The following is a 19,686-nucleotide window of genomic DNA, read 5'->3' as shown; positions in this document are numbered from 1 at the left end:
ATGAAGGAGTGAAGAGAATTACAATAAAAGCTCTGCTCACTTCCCTCTCATGCCCAGTAAACCCTCAGTACCTCCCTCACAACCCCCAGTAAAACACCAGAGAAGAGTGATACAGGCCAGTTGTGGGATCAGTGGGTCCTGGGATGGGGGAGTGGGAAGGGAAAGCAAAACACCCAGTGTCACGGTCACTGTCAGGACATCCCTCAGTGGCAGGGACCTGCTGGGCCAATCCAAGCACCTGGGACTTGAGGACTGTAAAAAAAGCAAAGCTAAGCCTTCCTCTTCCCCTCTCCTACAACCAACTCTCTAAAGCCCAGGGACCTACTGCCTGGAAGTACATCTGCACTTTGTACCTCATCTTTAGAGTATCCATAACACAAAGAACTCAAGTGGTCACTACTGGTCCAGACTATGAACTTGAGAAACCTTACTACAGAAAATCAAAGTTCAGGAATAGAGGTTTCTTTCCTTTTGGCCCAAATGCTTAAGTATTGCGATTGTTAAATGAAAAAAAAAAAAAATCTACATTTTAAACACAATTTGTCAAGGAGGTACATGTCAAGGAAACATTCTACAACAAGTACCAAATCAAAAAGATACCCATGACGAGACAACTGCTGTTCTCATGTCAGCTCAGCACCAAGCATCAGATTTTGTTTTAAACACAGGAATCCTGAAGCAATGTGAACCTACTTATTATTAACATCTTCAGACTTACATTCCATCCCTACACACACCATATGTGGAGGACAGTAAAGTATGTTACTAACATCGATTATTTGGGGTGTAACATAACATAGTGTATTTATAGACAGATATTAATTAGTGGATGCTGATTTGAATGAAAACAATGCAAGCAAAAGCAGGTCTCATTTAAAAACAGTAATCAATAGGAGATTTGAAAAAATCAAAATTTCTTTTTAACAGAAGAGCATCAATTTCTGTTTTAAGTAACCTAGAACGGCATTTGCCCCTACATTAAAAATACATTTTTAAAATGGAAAAAAAAAAAAAAAAAAATTTTTTTTTTTTTCCTTTTTCATTATGCAGATATGATTCTGCACTGGTAACAAGCCCATACCCATTCAATCTGCTTCTTCAGAAAAAAAAGTTTAAACATAATTTACTTAGTCCATAAATATTTATGTCTTGAAAAGCTGCTTTAATACAAAGCAGACAGTACCTTGAATTTCTGAAGGTGCTGGGACTCCATTTAAGTAATGGAAAAACAAAGCAGAACATCTCAGGAAAGGCATGATTCCAGCTTTTAGATTCCTCCACAGGTGCCAGCCTGAGGAAATTTCTTTCAAGGCACTTAAGAGAACACAATAAAAAAAGTTTGCTTTTATTTAATCATTTCAGTTTGAGAACTATATTTAGCAAGTCTTCAGTCATATTTCATATTAAATTACAGAAATCAGCTGAAACAAGCATTATACAAGTGTTTATTTCAAAGCTAACTCCAAAAAAACCAACGAAATAGAGATTCATAAAAACGTAACCAACTGGGACTGTAAATTAAGGAAAATTTTGCATTAACATTTCAGATTCTAACAAGTTTTCTGTACTCAGACACTGCTGATTCCAGATTCGACACATCTGCAGACTGACTAAAAAAATTGTTCCAGAGCAAAATCTTCATGAGCACAGAGGAATTCATAAGAATAGTTACGTGAAAAGTAAATCTAGAAGTAGTGGATAAGAAACAAGATGCAAGGGTTCCCAAGTTAAAAGTCTCATCTTTGACAGCATTATTATACAGAATTCAGTCAGTAGTTAATGTTGAGTCCGGGGGGAAGAAGACATTATAAAATTTTATCAAAAGATCGCACTTATACCTTCCTGTACACTGGCAAAGAAATTTATATAGTGTAAGCACAGCTACTTCCTCTTCACTGTTAGTGTTTTCTTGATCCATGCCATTCTCTTCTGAAGAAAGAAATAATAAGCAAGTTACTTCATACATACATGTTTATACAGCAAGAATGTAATTTTTCAAGTTTTGAGAAAAAGGCCAAAACTAAGTGAAACATTCCACTGTTCTACAACATGATGTACTGGAAAAAGTTTTCTGCTGCACATCTTACGTGGTAAGTTTATGCTACTGTCAACTCCAGTGAGGTGTTGGTTTACTTGTTAGATTGGTTTGGTTTCTTAATAAACTTGCTTGGAGTTCTTTACTTTTGGCATACTACAACTTATCTAGTTCCTCTTGCTGGAAGATACATTGATTCCTTACTTCACTAACTGCAACTTACTCATCATGAAACGACTGTACGCAATAAACACTTCCAGGCACTGCTACATCAGCTGGAAAGGAAGGATTCAGGACTAGCTATGCTCCAGAAAAACTCCAGTGTTAAGCAATAAAGACAAAAGACTGAACTTTCATGAGTACAATTTATCAACATTTCCTATGGGCTGAAAGAGAGAGCACCAGCAATTTTATTTTGCAACTGTAAACTGCATACATTTACCAATAGCACCTTAGTGTTTTGCAAGTACAGATTTGAGGAATCATTTCAACAAAAGTTGAAAGAAAGTGGCCTTACCTGTAGATGAGGTAAGTAAAATTTGTACTATGTGTGCCATAGTGACAAGATGAAACAAGTGAAGATCTCCAGTGCCAAGACTAACCCCTGAAAAATCCTGACAATGTATGGCAGGGAAAGAGAGCACCAAGCTTACCTGTAAAAGAAAACAAGAAAGCTAGTATATTCCTTTTCTTTTTGAATCTTCCCATTTTCTCTGCTCATGCTGCAACTACACCCTTTGAAGGCAGCATACTTCATAAGGCTAATTTTGAAGGTAATTAGCCAGCCACTATTTAAGGGAACAATGATTAACTATTGGGGGTTTTGGGGTCTGCTTGGTTGTTTGGGGTTTTTCCCCCCCTTTTTTTTGTTTCTGGTTTGTTGGGGTGGGGGAGGGGGTTGGGTTTGTTTTTTTGTTTTGTTTTGGTTTTTTTAATATCCAAAGGGTATACATTCCACCTCATTTTACCCCTTTTTTTATTTATAGATAAGAATACTTGAAACGAAAAGAGTCTTTAAATTATATTAAGTAGTGAAAAAATACTAAAAACCTGAACATTTTGAAAGGTTCCTAACCCAGAGTAAAGAGAGTTTCTTAATTAAGTTTCTACATAGTGCCTACTAGATCAAAACATTATTAATATGTATTATGGAATACTTACCAATAAATGAAACATGTCAATATCAAGTATGCAAGGAAGATTTCCATTTTTTTCATTAGGCACCAGTGCTGAGTATTTTAGAGAGAAAAATAAATTTATTAATTGAACATTTATATATGAAGATATTTTAGTGTACTTCAGTTACAAAATGAGAGCATCTCCTTGGCTTATATGCTTAAAGTACTTAAAATACAAATGGTACCTGTTTTGGCCAGAAAGGTGTGAATTCGAGAGTTGTTCAACATTACTGGAAAAGACTCTTGCCTACTTGACTATACTGTACTGAAATGAAACAACCCCAAAGTAACTATAACAAAGTAAGTGCTGTCATCACTACTCCCACAGTGACTTTCTTTCATTGCTTAGGTTTCCGGTGGGAGATAAAATGACACAGTATCTCAAGCTCTGACCCAGAATTAAGCTCAAACACTAGTTGTTGTCTGTTGGACAGCTGTTCAAAGGAAACTTGCAATTCGCTTAACTTTACAAAGTTCACTAAATTTGCCTCGCATAACTTATTTGCCTTACAGCGTCAAAAATACATTGCTAAAGATTCTCTTAAATTCATTATTTTCTCTCTAAGAAAGAGCTAGGTATTGGTCTCTCCATCTCTGTAGCATTCACATTCACAGTAACCACAAGGTAGGTATTAACCAAAACACTCCAGCTGACAACAGAAATTCACACACTTAGTAAATTTCCAAGTACCTCCATCTAAAACCAAACATAAATAAAGTGCCTAGAAAATGTTACAACATATGTAAAACAACAATCGAGGAATAGTTGCAAACTTCTTTAGTCCAAGCAGTAAAATTAGATTTACAATAAAAGAGTTTCAACTAAAGCTATGAGAATAGTTATGTAATGTAGCTACAAGCATTAAGCTGCCAAGTTTAAAAACACTACTACAGTAAAAAATAGTCTTATCATAACTTAAAAATACTTCAGTTGAAGACTGCTGCCTTGCTGGCCAAAAAATTAACAGCTGAAGATCTGTGACATTTTGAAGCTATTTCTATTAGCAAACACTTCACCACCACTCAGATTTCAAATGCTTTTACTTTTGCAAGCATATAGCTACAGAACTCAACACAAAAGTGTGAAAAACGCTTCTACCAAAAACATGACCAGAGCAAGGGACTTCCAAACCCAAACTTTTATTTGATAAGTTATCTTATGTATAGTTCATAGAATACTGACAGATCAAAGGCTAGTAATTTTCCTTATTCCTAGCCTGGAAAAATAAAATAGCAAACACTTCTTCATAAAAATAAAAGCCGTACTGCTTGCTTCTGTCAGCTGGAAGGAAGAAAAGCTTTGAAGAAATATTGATGCAAGTTTTCAAGAAAACCCAAACCATGCAGAACACCATATACTAAAAAGTTCCAGTCAAATAGCTAGCAACATTTTGTCTTCTGCTTCACACAGAAAATGGCTCAATCACTACTGCTACAAGCTGATGTCAAGGAAGTTCTTCCCCATAAAGCTGCCAACTGTTTGCTGAAGTAGGTGCTACCAGTTCTACTAGTAATTTCAGCATATGAATGCATTTTAAAAGTTTCCTTACTCTACTGACTGTAAATATTAAAATTATCCCATTTTATAATACCCTTTCAGAATAGTCCTCTCATGGGTAATTACTGCATTAGGCTGAGCTACAGACTTTTCACCTGTATTCTACAAATGCTTCAAGCTTGGAACATTTTGGCTGTTCTTGTTAAAATTCTCAACCAATATATGACATTATGTAATAAGTCCTGTCTTATCACAGATCCTACTTTTCAAAGACAGAGAAGTTTGCAGATATATTATAGACCTCTGCAAATATCCTGTTTCCTTTCAGTACTGTATTAATCTTAATTTCCTCCTCTTTAAAGTTCCAGCATATCACTTTTCTTTTGTGAAGGACCATGCTTCCTTCCCCTTGGCTCTAGGTATCTTTCTAAAAGCAACAAAATAAAAGCTGGGAAGAATCAACAGAACTCCTTCACAGCAAAATATCCATGCTTCTCTTGAAATGTATCTTGGAACTGCAGACCAAAAGAAAGTCTTTTTTTTCCACGGTATGACAAAAAATGTATAGGTGCGGATGTGAAAATACCAGCTCTTGTTCTATGACTTAAAACCACTACAAAAAACAATCTTGTAATCGAGACTAACAATCATTCTGTAAGCATTTTTCTTTATCTGTATCTTTGTAAAAAACAGCATAAAGTGGTGAACTTACATGCTAAGAGAGTACAAAAGTGACCCTGTACTGCTGAAAGAGATGAAACTGTCCAGTGAGCTGCTGCAAATCTTGTTAATGATGTAAGGCAGTCATCCTTTAATAACAAAGAAAGAGACAATGCCAAAGTTAACGAAGTTCCTCAATATGAAAAGGTCTTTTGACTTACAGCATTCTTTTCAGGCCCCTCAGCTGCAGTTTATGGGAGCAGTTTGAGTATCTATGACAGATATTTCTGTTTATGCAAATATACAAATTCCCTTCAGTATTCTTACTTCTACTGTTACCATGAGAAACCCTGGCCTTACTAAACTATGCATTTATAGAAAAAAAAATAATAGTTTTGCTAGATTTGATTTTTAAATAGATTAATAATCAGATGCTGATTGACTAAAGAGTGAGATCCAACAAATAAAACTATCAAATAACCGTAACTTAAAATTTAGATATTCTGCATTAAAGAAGCACAATTCCTTTTTTCCCCACTGATTCAGAGAGGAATTGCTACTTGATCCTTACCTGTCGACAAGGTAAATGACCAAATAATGGTTTATCTTCATCAGCTAAAATTCGTTCTGGAAAAAAACAAAACCCCAAAATATTACAATGCCGTGAATTTAACTGAATTCTGAAATTCACATATGCAGGAGCAAAATGAATACATTAGTACCTATAGTCTGTATCGTGTAAGCACAGCTTCCCCAGCACATTATAGGTACACGTGGATCTTCTTCATTTGGATGAACCTTCAAGCCTACTTTGTATGTTGCTGTACCAAAAGTTGTCAACATCTCTTTTATGCTCTCAGAATAAGGATTCCTGAAACAAAGAAAACAATATTAATAATTTATTGTTTTCTCCACTGGCAGCATAGTACTTTTAATGAAGAGCATTCACCCTGTAGCTGACACCTAGATTTTTAAAATTTAAGTGAGAACTCCAGTATCTTTCTTTGGATCTGGTATTCTGTAACCTCTTTTTTGAGACAGATACACTCCCAATTATTTTTTTATTATTTGACTGGAACCAATCTCATTTTTTAGTGTTAAGAATATCCAGTCTTCAAAGATACAGTTCAGGCTAAATTAAAAGAATTGTGTGTGACTGATAGCAAAATCTGTCATCAGCTGGGATAGGTGTCTTGCATTTTTGTGTGCAGCTGGAAGACAGATGTCTGTACCATGTAATGATTTTTTTTTACTTTCTCCTCAAGTGAAGAAAGGGTAGACTCAAATGCAAACACACCGTAATAGCTGAAATTACATATTAACATACTCTCCACTTCACAGTCTTTCTTCATGTTTTACTTGTAGTGCTGAGCTATAATGATGAATCCTTCATCCAGTTACAATTAATAGGGAAACAAAGCCTAATCCTGACGTCAAAATTTATACAACTGCAGCATCTTCTCTGCACATCCACTTACCACATCCACCTCTGAAATTCTACCGCATTATTTACTATTTGTGGGTTGGACTTCAATACCATCATAATAATAGGATCAACTTTTCTGATTAAAGCAAAATTAATATATTTGCCTTAATTATTGAGAACTTATAGCACAGAAGTCACATTCAATTTTCACAGTACTACTTCATGATGAATTTTTAATGATTTATTAAGATGTAAATACATACTTCAGTTTGAAATCTGGTCTAAATCCTTCAGGTAATTGCAGCTGATCCATTTTTTCTGAATTACCAGAATTGCCTGTACAAACAAGAAGTAATAAAACACTCATTATTCATCTATACATAATTTTTACATTATAAAAAGGTGCAGGAGCACATCACCAGAAACTGAAATTCCAAGCTGTTCTTGCCACTTTTGCCACCACCTCTCAACTCTACTATGGTAGAACCAAAATACTCAGTCTTTTCCATGAATATTATAACTTTTTCAGATACAAATATACACACTTCTTCAGACTTACTTGCACAGTCTTCATCTCGAAGTAAATACAGAGCTTTTATTTGCTGGGATATTGTTTTGATCCACTGAGTTAGGTCTGGTTGGCCTGAAAAGTCTAACCTGTCCAAAAATATAAACAGAATGCATAACATTAGTTTAAAACAAACTATATATGGAATTAGTATTTCATTGGCATCCCATGTTCTCCTGTTTCTCAACAGGCTTTTTCTCTGCTGCCCATGTATTTCTCTATGTTCAGTTCTTTTCCTGCAGGTCCTACACGTTACTGTCTTTTCATACTTTAAATTCCATATTATACAATAACAAAGGAAGGTCCATAAACCAAAATAAGCAGGCAGGCAATCCATTTGAGATTATCAAAACAGAAGATAATAAACATTCTGAAAGGGGGTTTTGGGGTGTGCCTTGTTTGGGATTTTGGTTTTTTACATTTATTGAGGACATTTATAAAGCAAACAGACCTATTAAACAAAACTCTTGGTGGAGGAAGCAGAGGAATAACGGTGTTGCTTAAGCATTCACAAAGCGGGCAAAGGAATTCACCATTTTCTACATCGTAACTTGTGTGTACTCGTAATCTTTGTTGTCTTCGTTGCTCTTTCGCTTGGACAGCATCAAAATACCTTTAGAAAAGAGCAAGATAATAGTGGCAAATTATTAAAACATTACTTTAACATATAAATTCATGAATTCTCATGAAGACACTGTTTTGCCATTTCCCAGATATATGTAAGAGAATTGGCTGAAAGAAAAAGCTCTACCCTCTGACTGATAAAGTATTACTAACTGCAGGCTATCCCCAGTTTTTGGCAGGCAAAATCCCCGAAAGTGCTGAAGTTCACTGGGCTGTTAAAATTGCATTTAAGTCTGAACTTTAGCAATTTCCATTTAGGAAAAAAAGGGTAAGGGGAAGAGGTAAAGAGAAAGTTGAAGGGTTAAAAAAAAAAAAAAAAATCCTTCAGCTTTACATAAAATTTTAAGGGAGGTGCCATGAGCATTATCCGTGTGCATGTTCCAATACAGGCCACAATAGAGCAACAAATGGAAAAACTGGTGGCTGATCTCCGAATCCTGTATGAAAAGGATGTGAATTCACCGCTTTGCTAAACATAATTGCTATTCCAGAAGGCTCTGGGATGATTTAGAACGTGCCCAACAATGACCCAAAAATGGTCTGAATACAGGCATCTCAGGACATTTCCAGGAGTTACTGGCAACCACACAGGACTGTACATGAGCTACACAAGAAGATGAAGAACACATCTTCAGTGACCAGTGATATCAAAGGCCACAAATGAAACCTGTGCATGGTTATGGCCACAGAATCTCTGGGAGCTCCTAACAATCTTCACACACAAGGCAGAACTTGAAATGAGGCACTTCAGGAGCTATGCCAAGGACCAGAGCAAGTGCCTGCTCAAAGTCAGAGGCTTGAACGGTTTGCGTTTGTTACATCGCATTGGCACCACATAGCATTAAGCATGTTTATCCCCCTCTGAAAATAAAAGCATAACTGAAAAAGGTTTTATAAAAAAAAATAAGGACAAAGGATAAAATTGAGTTTATGTTGAAGGTGAACCTGAACTAGACCTCAGATGTTTCTACTTTAAATTAAACATGATGGAGGAATTAAGAGTGCAAGGGTTGCACTGTCATTTAGAACTTCAGTAGAAAGCGCAAGAAGCAGCAGGAACATGTCTATTACTGAACTGCAAAAAAAGTCCCCCAAAATCCAAGCTTCAGTGTTCAGATATATGTGCACCACAGGGGATTACGCATAGGGATAAACAACCAAAGGGAATGAAAGCTGCCACGTGTGGCTTTGGATTCTTCCTTACCAAGATAACAGATAGTGAAAGAAAATTATTTTGAACATGTTTACAGTACGTATTACAATGTTTTCTACTTTTTTTTCCTCAACAGAAAGCTGTTTTAATCACTTAATGAAATTCCTTTTTAAGTTTACTACATGGTAGTAATTTTGCCATTAAAATTACTGCCATTAGGCAAACTGATGGCATGACGTGCTATTTGGACTAAAAACTTAAATATAGATTTTTACCTTTGCCAACAATGAGCATGCATAATATGTCCGCAGCTACCCGTGTGTGTTCCACATGACAGATCTGGGTGCATGAATAGTGGGTCATACTTTTCTGTGTTTAAAGTAAAACAGAACAACTTTGAAATGACATTTATGAAAAGACTTAACTGCAGATATACGTTACCACATTTGTATTATTATTAAACTTTATCAGAAAAGTATAATTCATCTGATGAAGCATAAAACATATTACTAATCCACAACAACTTAAACTGTTTAGATCATTTACAAGTATCATGTAATTTTGTTTTGAGTGTATGTACTGTACTTAGACTGCAAACCAAGCTTTTGGAGGTGCTGGGCCATGGTAAAAGTCCCCAAGATCTACTGACAGTTTTGGTGGTTCAGTACCATTAAACAATGAGCCTAAGAACATTAAACTTCAGACTGAGAGCGCAAAATGATTCAGTGCAGAAATTTTCTGTGTTTGCATATACAGAATCCAGAGAAACCTTTGTAACAATGCCACTGATCATTGTGATCTGTTTCACAAAGTTACCTAAATCCAAGCATTTTTTATTATTGCTAAGAGGCATTTCAGATCATATAACTGAGAGGAAGGAAACATGTATCTTGTGCTTTTACAGCACTACATCAACACCTCCTATCTCTACAATGTTACAGGCATAATTTAAGAACAAACACTTCTGATATTAAAGCTTTTTTAACAGTTATAAATAATTTGTCATAAATGGCTAGCAGAACATTTAGATAATGCTTTGCAGTGATTTTACATTATACATTTCTACCTCATTAAAAACATGGGAGTTTTGCCACTGATTACCATGAAGTCATTCACAATTATACAGTTAACATAAGAAGGTGACGCCACTGTCTCAAAAGAAAGCATGCAGTTGTTACAGTGACTCTGACATTCATTAATATTAAATACAACTATGAACACTACTTACCAGGGTCTGGAGTAATTTTGTTTCTATTTTTAGACAACACAGTTGATCGCTGAATAAATGCTGCCAAGACCATAGCCCTGCTGTCCACTTTAACTTCTTGCTCCTCCTGACACAATATACACATAACAACTTGTCTGTGTTCAGCTACTCTAGTTTGCTCTGGTCCCAAGGCTGTGAGTTTTGCATCTGAAATTACAGGGCTAGAATATTCAAAGAATACTAATGAGCAAATTATTTGAAAAACATTACAAATCAGATCATGATTTAAATATGATTAATGAGCTTTCTAGCTTTATGACAAATGCTGACAAAAAATAGTTTTGGCATTTGTACAACAATTCCTGTGTCCCCAGAAACAGAACATATTTTCCAGAAAACATTCATATCCTCCCAATAGTATTACCCATTCCATTTTAACACAGAAACTGTATCTGTGACCCTCCATCATCACCATTCCTTAAGTGCCTGACATAAATTCTGAAAACACTCTCCACTTCCCCACAAAATCATTAGCATGCTTCAATTCATATTTCCAGCTACAAGCAGATTTTCTTCCACATCCTCAACAGACATATAATCAGCTATTTCCAATTTACTATGTTTAATAGCATAGTCTCTTCAGTATTATTAACAATTTACTGGATGATTTATAAAAAAAAAAATTTGCCTATGTTGAGCATTATGAGCGTGGGACGAGGGAGGAATCAATATTTATCCCACCATATTGACAGAAAAGGAGCAGGAAAGCATTCAATTTACTGCTGCTTTTTTGGTCTCAAAAAACTCTATTAATACGTTTTCCATCAAGACTGAAAAAAGCACTTTTTTAAGCAGTAACAATAGGACAATCCGATGCAAAAGTTAAAGGAAAAAAATTTAAACGAGATTCCTTTACCTATTTTCATGTACTCCGGAGGTTGAAGTGTCTAGCTCCTCCAAAGTTTGCTGAAAGAGTTCTTTGTTTTCATTAATGAAGTGCCGTTGCATCTCAGACATCTGAGCCATGATCTTTTCCCTGCGCAATCTGGCAATCTCAGCTTTTCGCTTCCTTTCAGCTTTGTCTTTATCACGTGAACTCTGAAATTGTATTGTTCACTCAGTAATTTTTAAAATCTTGTTGCAACAGACAACTTATTTTAGCTACTGCTATGTATAACTTGTACTAACCTCCAAACAATGAAAGTCTCATCAACAGACAAAAGGAAAGTCTACCAAAAGGTTATTTTGTGCCCTATTTTCTTTATCTCATGTTCAATGCCAGGTAGAACTGCAGATTCAGAAGGGTATCTCTCCCCCTCAACCTTTAACTGTATTTTGTATTTCTCTTCCTTTTGAGCATTCGTAAGATAAAAAGGTAAGTGACAGGTCTTGTCTCTAGTGCTGCTCTTCTTCCATACTAGCTGTATTCCTAAACACACCACAGTGCTCCAAGGTCTTTGTGTAGTATCTAGAATGTCATGCCATGCTAAATGAATCAGCAGAGCTTATCTGGAATGATCTGCATGGTAAAAATGCATAGATACCATTTCTTCTAACAACTTTCCAAGGAGTCTGAAATTATGGGAAGAGCAGAACCATGAAGTGCTGTGATCAGTACTACAAACAGTTCTAAGGAATAAACTTGCAAATTATTTGGAGACTACAATATATAAAGCAAAGAAAAATAGTCCAGGGATTCTCCCAAAAGATCTTTCAAAAACAATGGGTTTGATCTATAAGCTGTGAGACAGAATTTCAGAAATAACTGATGTTTCCCATCTTTGATTTACAGCTGCAATTAGAAATACAGTCCTTTGCTAGTCACAACCCAGACCTGTTCCAGATCAGATAACTGTTGCAGCTTGCTTTTACCTCCTCCATAATATTTCCTTCTGTCTCGGCCACAGGACTTGTAGAAGAGCTTTCTCTTAGTTTCTTAATAGTATTAAAAGTCTGCAAGAAAAAAAAAACACTTAATTTTTTTGTGACATGTGAATATGACTGTGTATACAATAATGCTGGCCAGATAATGCACAGTGTTGGATTCCAGAAGAGCAAAAAAGTAGGTACAACAAATCAACATGGGAAATAAGGAAATCATCACAATATAATTAGGAAAGTTTCAAAAATCTTCTTTCCATGATTTTCTGCAGTTATATAAAATAGATTTACCTTCAATATCCATCTGATCATGTCCTTGTGCACTTCCAGATGAGGTGCATTTTGCAGTGTTTCTAGCATAGCTAGTATACTAGGGGAATTATTGGGTGCCTCTCCTGGTCCTGAGAAAAAATTACAACAATTGATAATACTGTTACCTCACAAACTAATCATTCACTAACATTAAAAGCAACAAAACCCAAAAAACAATACTTGTATATGTTCAGCTGCTGAAGAATTCCTTCAACAAATAGGTGCAATATGTAACTTTCTTCCCCCTCTCTGAAAACATTTTCATGAATACCCTCTAAATCCTGGAAAATTAAAGGAAATAGTCTCAAAAGTCTTGCTTACTGACTATATTTTCTTACAAGACAAATGCACTCTCTGTGCTCCCTGGCCGTTTTCATCTTGGGAGCTTCCATATAGAACTTCCAATATTTTATCTCCCACCTATTTTAAATGGAAGAGTCTTAGCAACTTTCTTGTCTTAGCAAATCTAGAGGCACTAGTCAGAAGATACAAAGGAGAGTCAAGATTACAAGACCATTTAAGAATGCAACTACAGTTTTTGCAATTGTAGCATCTGATCATGTACAGCAATCTTTGTTGAGACACTACTTAAAGATATTAAGAATCAGGTTTACTGGGAATTATTCAACTTTTGGATTTCTTCTCTAGAAAAGGCCTTTAGTATTGCTACTATCGTAGAATCTACACATATGTAAAGTGCGTATGTATAGTCAATTTGGTGAAATTTTGATGGATAAACAAATATACTCTTTGGTAAATACTGTTTCATAAGAATAAAATATGAGATACTGTCATTTTCAGTTATTTAAATTTGCTATACATTTGAAAAGAAAGGCATACTTGATATTTTCTGAGTGAAGGTAAATGTTACAACATTCTCCTCACTGAGATTCTCCAGATGCTGTTTTTCTTCTTGTAGTGCCATTCCAAGCAAATGCAAAACCTAGGTAAAAATTATATATTTTAGTTGTTCTTAAATAATTCATATAATCTCTTTATAGAGTTTTTCTATATAGTTTTTACTCATTAAAAGTCACTGTCCTTAAAAGACAAGGAATTCATACAATAAAGTTACATAATAAGAATATATTTGAAGTTATTTCTATACACATAATTCCAAAGCTACATTACACAGGATTAACAGTATTTGTTTACAAATTCTTGAAACTTTGCCAGATAAAAATCACATTATACCACTTGTATCTTTCTGTTTGCTGTCCTGTCTAGTGAGTGAGAAGTCAGTGCTTCTTAGCTTTCCCCCTAGCAATTGCATGTTATTATTGCAAGTCTCTGGACAGAAGCATGATGCACACTTTAAATCCTTTCTACATACAAAATTTAACTGACAAAAAGTTAAAATTATTAGATTAAATTCATTCTAACAGTCTAGAAACACATTTTAAAATAATGTTAACTTTTAGGTCAGTAAAAAGCTGTGATCTTCTTGAACTTAAAAATTGAAATTACCCTATTTGGCACTAAAATAGTCTGAATGGCATTTTAAAGCTGAAATAGTTAAATCTTGGTGGTGAACTCTGTCATGCTGAATCAACCACTTCTGCCACGCCACACAAATTTTCAGGATGCTCTAGACAAAAAGCATTACTGAATGCCTAGAATCAACACTGAAACCTGTGTGAGGAAAGGACAATCATCGGAAAATCTGTAGCAGAACTGGAATGCAACAGTCTAAGTATCTACAGAAAAAGTGGTAAACCCTGGTTTGAGTCTTGAAGGTTTTTTTTAATTTGTTTTAAGAAGTAATAGTCAATTTTTCCTCAGTCTATCACATCTGTCTAACAAGGTCTCATCCGATATGGGCCACCTCTTCCAGATGTCTCATATCAACCTTTGCATGGTGCTTCAAAGACGAGAGTAGTTGACTAGGGAAAGATGCAGTCCAACTGCACGGCACCAGTGAATACAATGTGCCATGAGTTTCTGAACAAGTCACAGGTCCCTAATGAATTGCACATTTTTGAGAACACCACAGAGCTACTCAAATGGCTGAGCATGCATTAGTTCAGTTTCAAAAAAAGTAAAAATAAAAATAAAACCTTATTCTATGCAAACAGTTATACCAAAGCCTAGCATTCTCACAGTACCTAAATGTAACTACATACTTCAATTTTTGTTGTGATTTATAACACTGATATATTGTTCCATTTTCAACTTTTTTTGTGTTATACAGAATTGCTTATGTTAATGTAAACTTAGCTATAAAAGGTAATATACACTCAGTAAGACTGAGTGTCAAAAAATTAATACTCAGTTTCAAAGCTGGGGTTTCACTGCAAAACGTTTAAAAATCCATCAATATTTTTTAACAGTTTGGGGTTGGACACTAAACCAACAACCCTGGCCAATATGAATAGGCTTTTGATGGCAGTTCACCACTTATCTCTCCACACCCCAGAAAATGACCATCATGGACAACAAAATCTACAGTGACCCCCCACGTTTCTAAAGATCATTATAAATAGTGAGGAACAAACAGCTCAGTTCAGTTTCCCAAAGTTGATACATTTTCAAGTTAGAAAATTCTTTTCTGTACTTCTATGATTTTTTCTAAAGTGATTTAGCCTAAACTGAAAATAAGCAAAGGAACATCAAGAACAAGTCAATGTGTTTTACTTAATATGCAACAACTCAGATAAACTGGTTCTCTACCACAATAAACACTATTTCAACTGATTCAGGCAGAATTCTTCCCTCTCGTGTGCATCCCATTAGAAAGTCACCTCTGTCTTCCATCCACTTTTAAAAATAAATCGCATCGAAGGCAGAGGGGTTTCCCTAGTCTTGTATATCAGAAAACACCATTTATTTCTCATGCAGAGTATTCTGGATATGTTAGATACCAAGTAACCAACACAAATCTATAAACCCATGTTAAAATGCTAAAATACACATTCCTTCCATTAGCATAAGCATAATTCTAAACAAGGAAACATACCCTTTGCAGCATGGACTCTGACCAGGCATAGCCATTGTGTTCTACTGCCCATTGCAGTATAGTCCCCATAATGCACAGCATGACGTCAGATTGCAGAATATTAACCAGACTTGCAAAAAGTGGACAGAAAGGAGGAAGAGCTGGCGGTGGAAGTGCTGAAAGGGAAATTTGTGTGTTTGACATTTCAGCATCTCTAAAATTTGCAACACCCATATAAAATGTCTGACTTTCAAACAGTTAACAGCTTAAGCCAAGACAGTATACAGTTGCTTGATAAACAGTATTACAGATAACAGGCTGTATCATTCAACATGGCTTGCATGTAACAGAAAAGCCAAAGGAATAAGCTGTTCAGAAGGCTGGTTCCATGATGTATCAGATTTCTGTATGTAACCAGGGAGACGTGAGGGAAAAGGCTACATTTTCAACCAATTTCTGGCTAGCCCAAGAACAGGATGCTAGTCTGAGTGCCAGGGCAATACACAGTTTATAGGTGCTTCCCTCTTCTCCCATCTTCTCTCAAAGAGAAATACCTGTATCTTCTCTGTTCTGTCTTTTCAGCTTTCTTTGTGCTTCCTCTGCCTGAAATAGAAGAATGATGCAAATATTACTCAAAACCTGTACAAATATAAAACTAATAAAAAAGCATTCACGCTTTATTACATTGTTACTGATTTTTCCCCTTTTTCCCAGCCTTAAATAAAACAAGAAAGCTTCCATGTTTTTGCAGTTTGTCTTACATTCTACTTGTAAAGTAGGGCATGCATCTTCAAAATTAATCTTTCATCTTGAGTCAGCCTGGATTCTTCTTCTAGCATAAAATTATAAGACAAGTCTGAGCTAAAATGGTAATTTCCATAAAGATAAGCAAAAATACAGATTGTTTAAATACTTTCAGTAAAATAAGATGTAAGAGAACCCACAGACAATTCTTGAAGGACCACTGATTTCAGCAGCTCTATATAGGGCACAGCATCCGGTGGCACAAAAATCACTGCAAAGTCTTGGGCTAATTTTGTTAACATTCTCAAATGAGTTAACTTTTAAAAGTCAACTTTTAACGAGCTGATAATACTGCTTCACAGAATTAAGCTTTGGAAAAAAGCAAAACAAAAAAGACACAAAATAAAAACCAGAAAGTTAAATTACTAGTTACCTTTGATTGCTCTGCCCTTGAAAAGTGGTAGAAATACAGATTGAAGTTCCTCGCACATTCTGGTTTTAATTCGTACAGCCCTCTGCCTGTTAATCCAGGTTTCCTACAAAAAAAAAAAAACAAACCAAAAAAACAAAAACCCAAACCAACAAACAAACAAAACCAAACATGTTAATTGGTTATTAACATCTGAGCACAATAACTAAAACAGCTAAAAAACACTGCTCGACAGGTATTCTAGAAATCAGCTAAGTAACAGTATTAAGAATGATGCACATGAGTAAAGCCATGGGAAAACACCACGACCCAGCCCTCTTTCTTCTATTCTCTCATTTTCATGAATTTAGATATTCCATTTTTAAAGTTGAAATATTAGAATAAAGGGCAACATACTTGAAACATGCCACTTCTTCAATCACACTTTCCATTCCTGTCTCTCTGTTCTCCTACATTGAGTGAAAGGCAAGACAGTGTATTACTGTAGTTCTTGGGTTAAACACATTCAAATATCATACAAAACTAGATAAGCATGCAAAATGAATGTAGCACAAAGTCATTTTACAGGCACTCAAGAGAACATTAAAGCACGTAACATGAAAATACATTCAGGAATACCACCTCTGCAAAAAGTATTTTTAAAAAATCATGCCATTTTAAATGCTTAATTTTTATTGGTTTTCCCTCTCATAATAAACTTGGATGTAACAGTAACAGAAGAAAACTCTAAGTTAGCTTACTCAGCTGTCTTAGGAATAGACAGTCAATATGTCTGGTTTCTAGGCCTTTAAAATGAAATAAATATAGGAAAGCTAAAAAGACATGTCACTGAAAAATGGTAAAACAACCATAAAAGGGAGCAGGAGAAATCTGCCCAAATATATTACACTACTTCATATACAAATTACCATTTCATATTCCCATCTCCTTCCTGCAATACATATTCATAGCAGTTAACAGGCGTGGGAAGAAGTATTTAAGACTGACAATACAATTTAGAACTCTAGCTTAAATCCTAGTTTGCTCTTTCATCCAACCTTAAATTATTTTTAAAAAATCATAATGCTACCCTAAAATTTGATTTTCAAATTGTTTAAGTTTAAAATACTTAGAACAATTATTTCAAAATTTATCATTAAAAGTACTACCAGTATAGTAACAGATTAACTTTTGCATTTTGACTACCTTCAGAAATTATGTTTAAAAGATTACTTCAAAAACATTCTAAAGAAAAAAAAAAACTTTGCTATCCTACAAAACCACTCATACCAGAATTCAGATAAATGCTTCTGTCCATGCAAATGAAGCATTTATGTTACACAAGTCATTACACTGTGTCTGATTCCATGTCTTTTCAATTATTGTTAGGCTTTAAAATATAACAGCTTATATTTCTGGATAGCTCCAACAACCCACTTCCATACCACTATTCAGGGTTTACAAGCAGACTGCAGAGACTGCCAGGCAGATGGCCTGATAAGAAACGGTATTAAAAAGAGAAAAGAGGTGAAGAAGCTCTCAGGCTCCTGCCTCTTTCATATGTTGTTTCTTTTTCTATAGCTCTTTCCTACCTTCTCCATGACAACTATTAATCTGTACTCATGCTAACCTTGCTCTTAGCATAATCATGCTGCTCCCATTCCACATTAAGTGGCATAAACTTGCGTAGAAAAATTTTCAGCAATCAGCCTTATAAAGTTGAAGTTGGTTCCCCCCATTCCCACCCAAGTTACTTACATCTTCAGGTAATGCCTTTACCAATTCACTGTGAGCCATTGGCCTGATGCTCAGCTGATGGATGATCTCTCGTTTGATTTCATCTGTTGCATTTACTTGTCCTATTCCAGGACTGAATCTTTCACCTGTAAAAAGAAAATACCACATTTTTCTTAGGATTTTAAGCATTTATTTCTCTTCTTTTGCAACTTAAAGGAAAAGACTGGAAAACAAGTCTCTTACGTGAAATCTGGTGATCACCCACCAGTGTTCAAAAATTCATTACATTCATCTAAGCTAGTTTCAAGACTTTTCTCCTAGGAGAGAAGTCAGAACTACAGGAAGTTCAAAATAGAACTGAACTTGAGATGACAATGAAGAATGCTCATTCCAGACCATTAAAGAGACTAAATTTTAAAAATTAATTAAATGTCTTCCAAACTTACCAACAATCATTATAATGAGGTATAGCATCTCTTCTATAAGAGTGTTATTTTGTTGAACAACATCCTGAATTAAAATAAACAAAAAAAAGAATTTACGTTTTTTAATTAAGGGTAAAAGAATTATTCCATATGCTGAAAATATTTTTTCAGTGCTTCAAAACATTGCCTGTTTTCACCCTTAGCACTCCCAAATTAAGCTATGCTGAAATGCAATCACAACTGCCTTAAACTTCTTAACAATGCAAAAATTATGCATCAGTTTTTGAATTTACCAGTTTGACAGGTAAAAATATTTATGCATATTTCAAACTGGTCAAACGAAATTAAAATAGGATAGGTTTTGGTTTTTTTATCAAGAAATTGCACAGTCTCAGTACAACAGCATCTGATACACTTTCAAAAACAAAATTGCAGATTTTCTATTGCAGTAGTACATAAAATACCTTGTTAGTATTTTCTGTGCTAAATCTTTTGCCATAGTCTGGAGTACTAAATATCTGATAAAGTTCAAAGCGACTCAGCATTATCATCAAGAAGTGATTTGGATCCATCATAGACACACCTGTCTATTAAAGAAAAAAATGATTATAAACAGAAAATAGATCGGGTGTTATTATAGCATGTTTGTATATTCATATACAATGTTCACAGTATATTCTTTATGAAATTCATTCCTCTCTATCCTGGGCATGAAGATTTAGTTACTTAAGTTTACTCCCTTAGGACTCCAATCACACAACTGACAGCATGTTTAACAAGTAGGATCCTATGCTTTATCAATAATTTCTGATGCCCTTTTAAGTGTAAAATATTCAGGGTTATTCCTTCTATCTCAAATACTCTAAATAAAATTCAGTGAAAGACTTTTGGTTG

The 19,686-nt window shown here is 35.0% G+C and overlaps 1 protein-coding gene across 2 annotated transcripts in view; it reads right to left on the bottom strand.

The window, feature by feature from the left end:
* UBR2 (ubiquitin protein ligase E3 component n-recognin 2) overlaps nucleotides 1-19,686 on the bottom strand; it is a 59,423-nt gene that overhangs the window by 6,249 nt on the left and 33,488 nt on the right. For both annotated transcript variants that reach the window (XM_030034398.2, XM_030034399.2), the window contains exons 19-41: nucleotides 19,257-19,379; nucleotides 18,814-18,877; nucleotides 18,389-18,513; nucleotides 17,048-17,100; nucleotides 16,655-16,757; nucleotides 16,032-16,080; nucleotides 15,499-15,653; nucleotides 13,383-13,485; nucleotides 12,522-12,631; nucleotides 12,222-12,302; nucleotides 11,266-11,447; nucleotides 10,371-10,570; nucleotides 9,418-9,511; nucleotides 7,817-7,978; nucleotides 7,357-7,454; nucleotides 7,061-7,133; nucleotides 6,094-6,242; nucleotides 5,943-5,998; nucleotides 5,424-5,520; nucleotides 3,197-3,264; nucleotides 2,553-2,688; nucleotides 1,839-1,929; nucleotides 1,184-1,314 (exon numbers count right to left, since the gene is read on the bottom strand). In XM_030034398.2, the coding sequence (XP_029890258.1) occupies nucleotides 1,184-1,314; nucleotides 1,839-1,929; nucleotides 2,553-2,688; nucleotides 3,197-3,264; nucleotides 5,424-5,520; nucleotides 5,943-5,998; nucleotides 6,094-6,242; nucleotides 7,061-7,133; nucleotides 7,357-7,454; nucleotides 7,817-7,978; nucleotides 9,418-9,511; nucleotides 10,371-10,570; nucleotides 11,266-11,447; nucleotides 12,222-12,302; nucleotides 12,522-12,631; nucleotides 13,383-13,485; nucleotides 15,499-15,653; nucleotides 16,032-16,080; nucleotides 16,655-16,757; nucleotides 17,048-17,100; nucleotides 18,389-18,513; nucleotides 18,814-18,877; nucleotides 19,257-19,379 (2,503 nt within the window). The remainder of the gene's footprint in view (nucleotides 1-1,183; nucleotides 1,315-1,838; nucleotides 1,930-2,552; nucleotides 2,689-3,196; nucleotides 3,265-5,423; nucleotides 5,521-5,942; nucleotides 5,999-6,093; nucleotides 6,243-7,060; nucleotides 7,134-7,356; nucleotides 7,455-7,816; nucleotides 7,979-9,417; nucleotides 9,512-10,370; nucleotides 10,571-11,265; nucleotides 11,448-12,221; nucleotides 12,303-12,521; nucleotides 12,632-13,382; nucleotides 13,486-15,498; nucleotides 15,654-16,031; nucleotides 16,081-16,654; nucleotides 16,758-17,047; nucleotides 17,101-18,388; nucleotides 18,514-18,813; nucleotides 18,878-19,256; nucleotides 19,380-19,686) is intronic.

The sequence above is a fragment of the Aquila chrysaetos genome, chromosome 13 (assembly GCF_900496995.4).
Source record: "Aquila chrysaetos chrysaetos chromosome 13, bAquChr1.4, whole genome shotgun sequence".
NCBI lineage: Eukaryota > Metazoa > Chordata > Aves > Accipitriformes > Accipitridae > Aquila > Aquila chrysaetos.
This window is presented reverse-complemented; position numbering and strand designations above follow the sequence as displayed.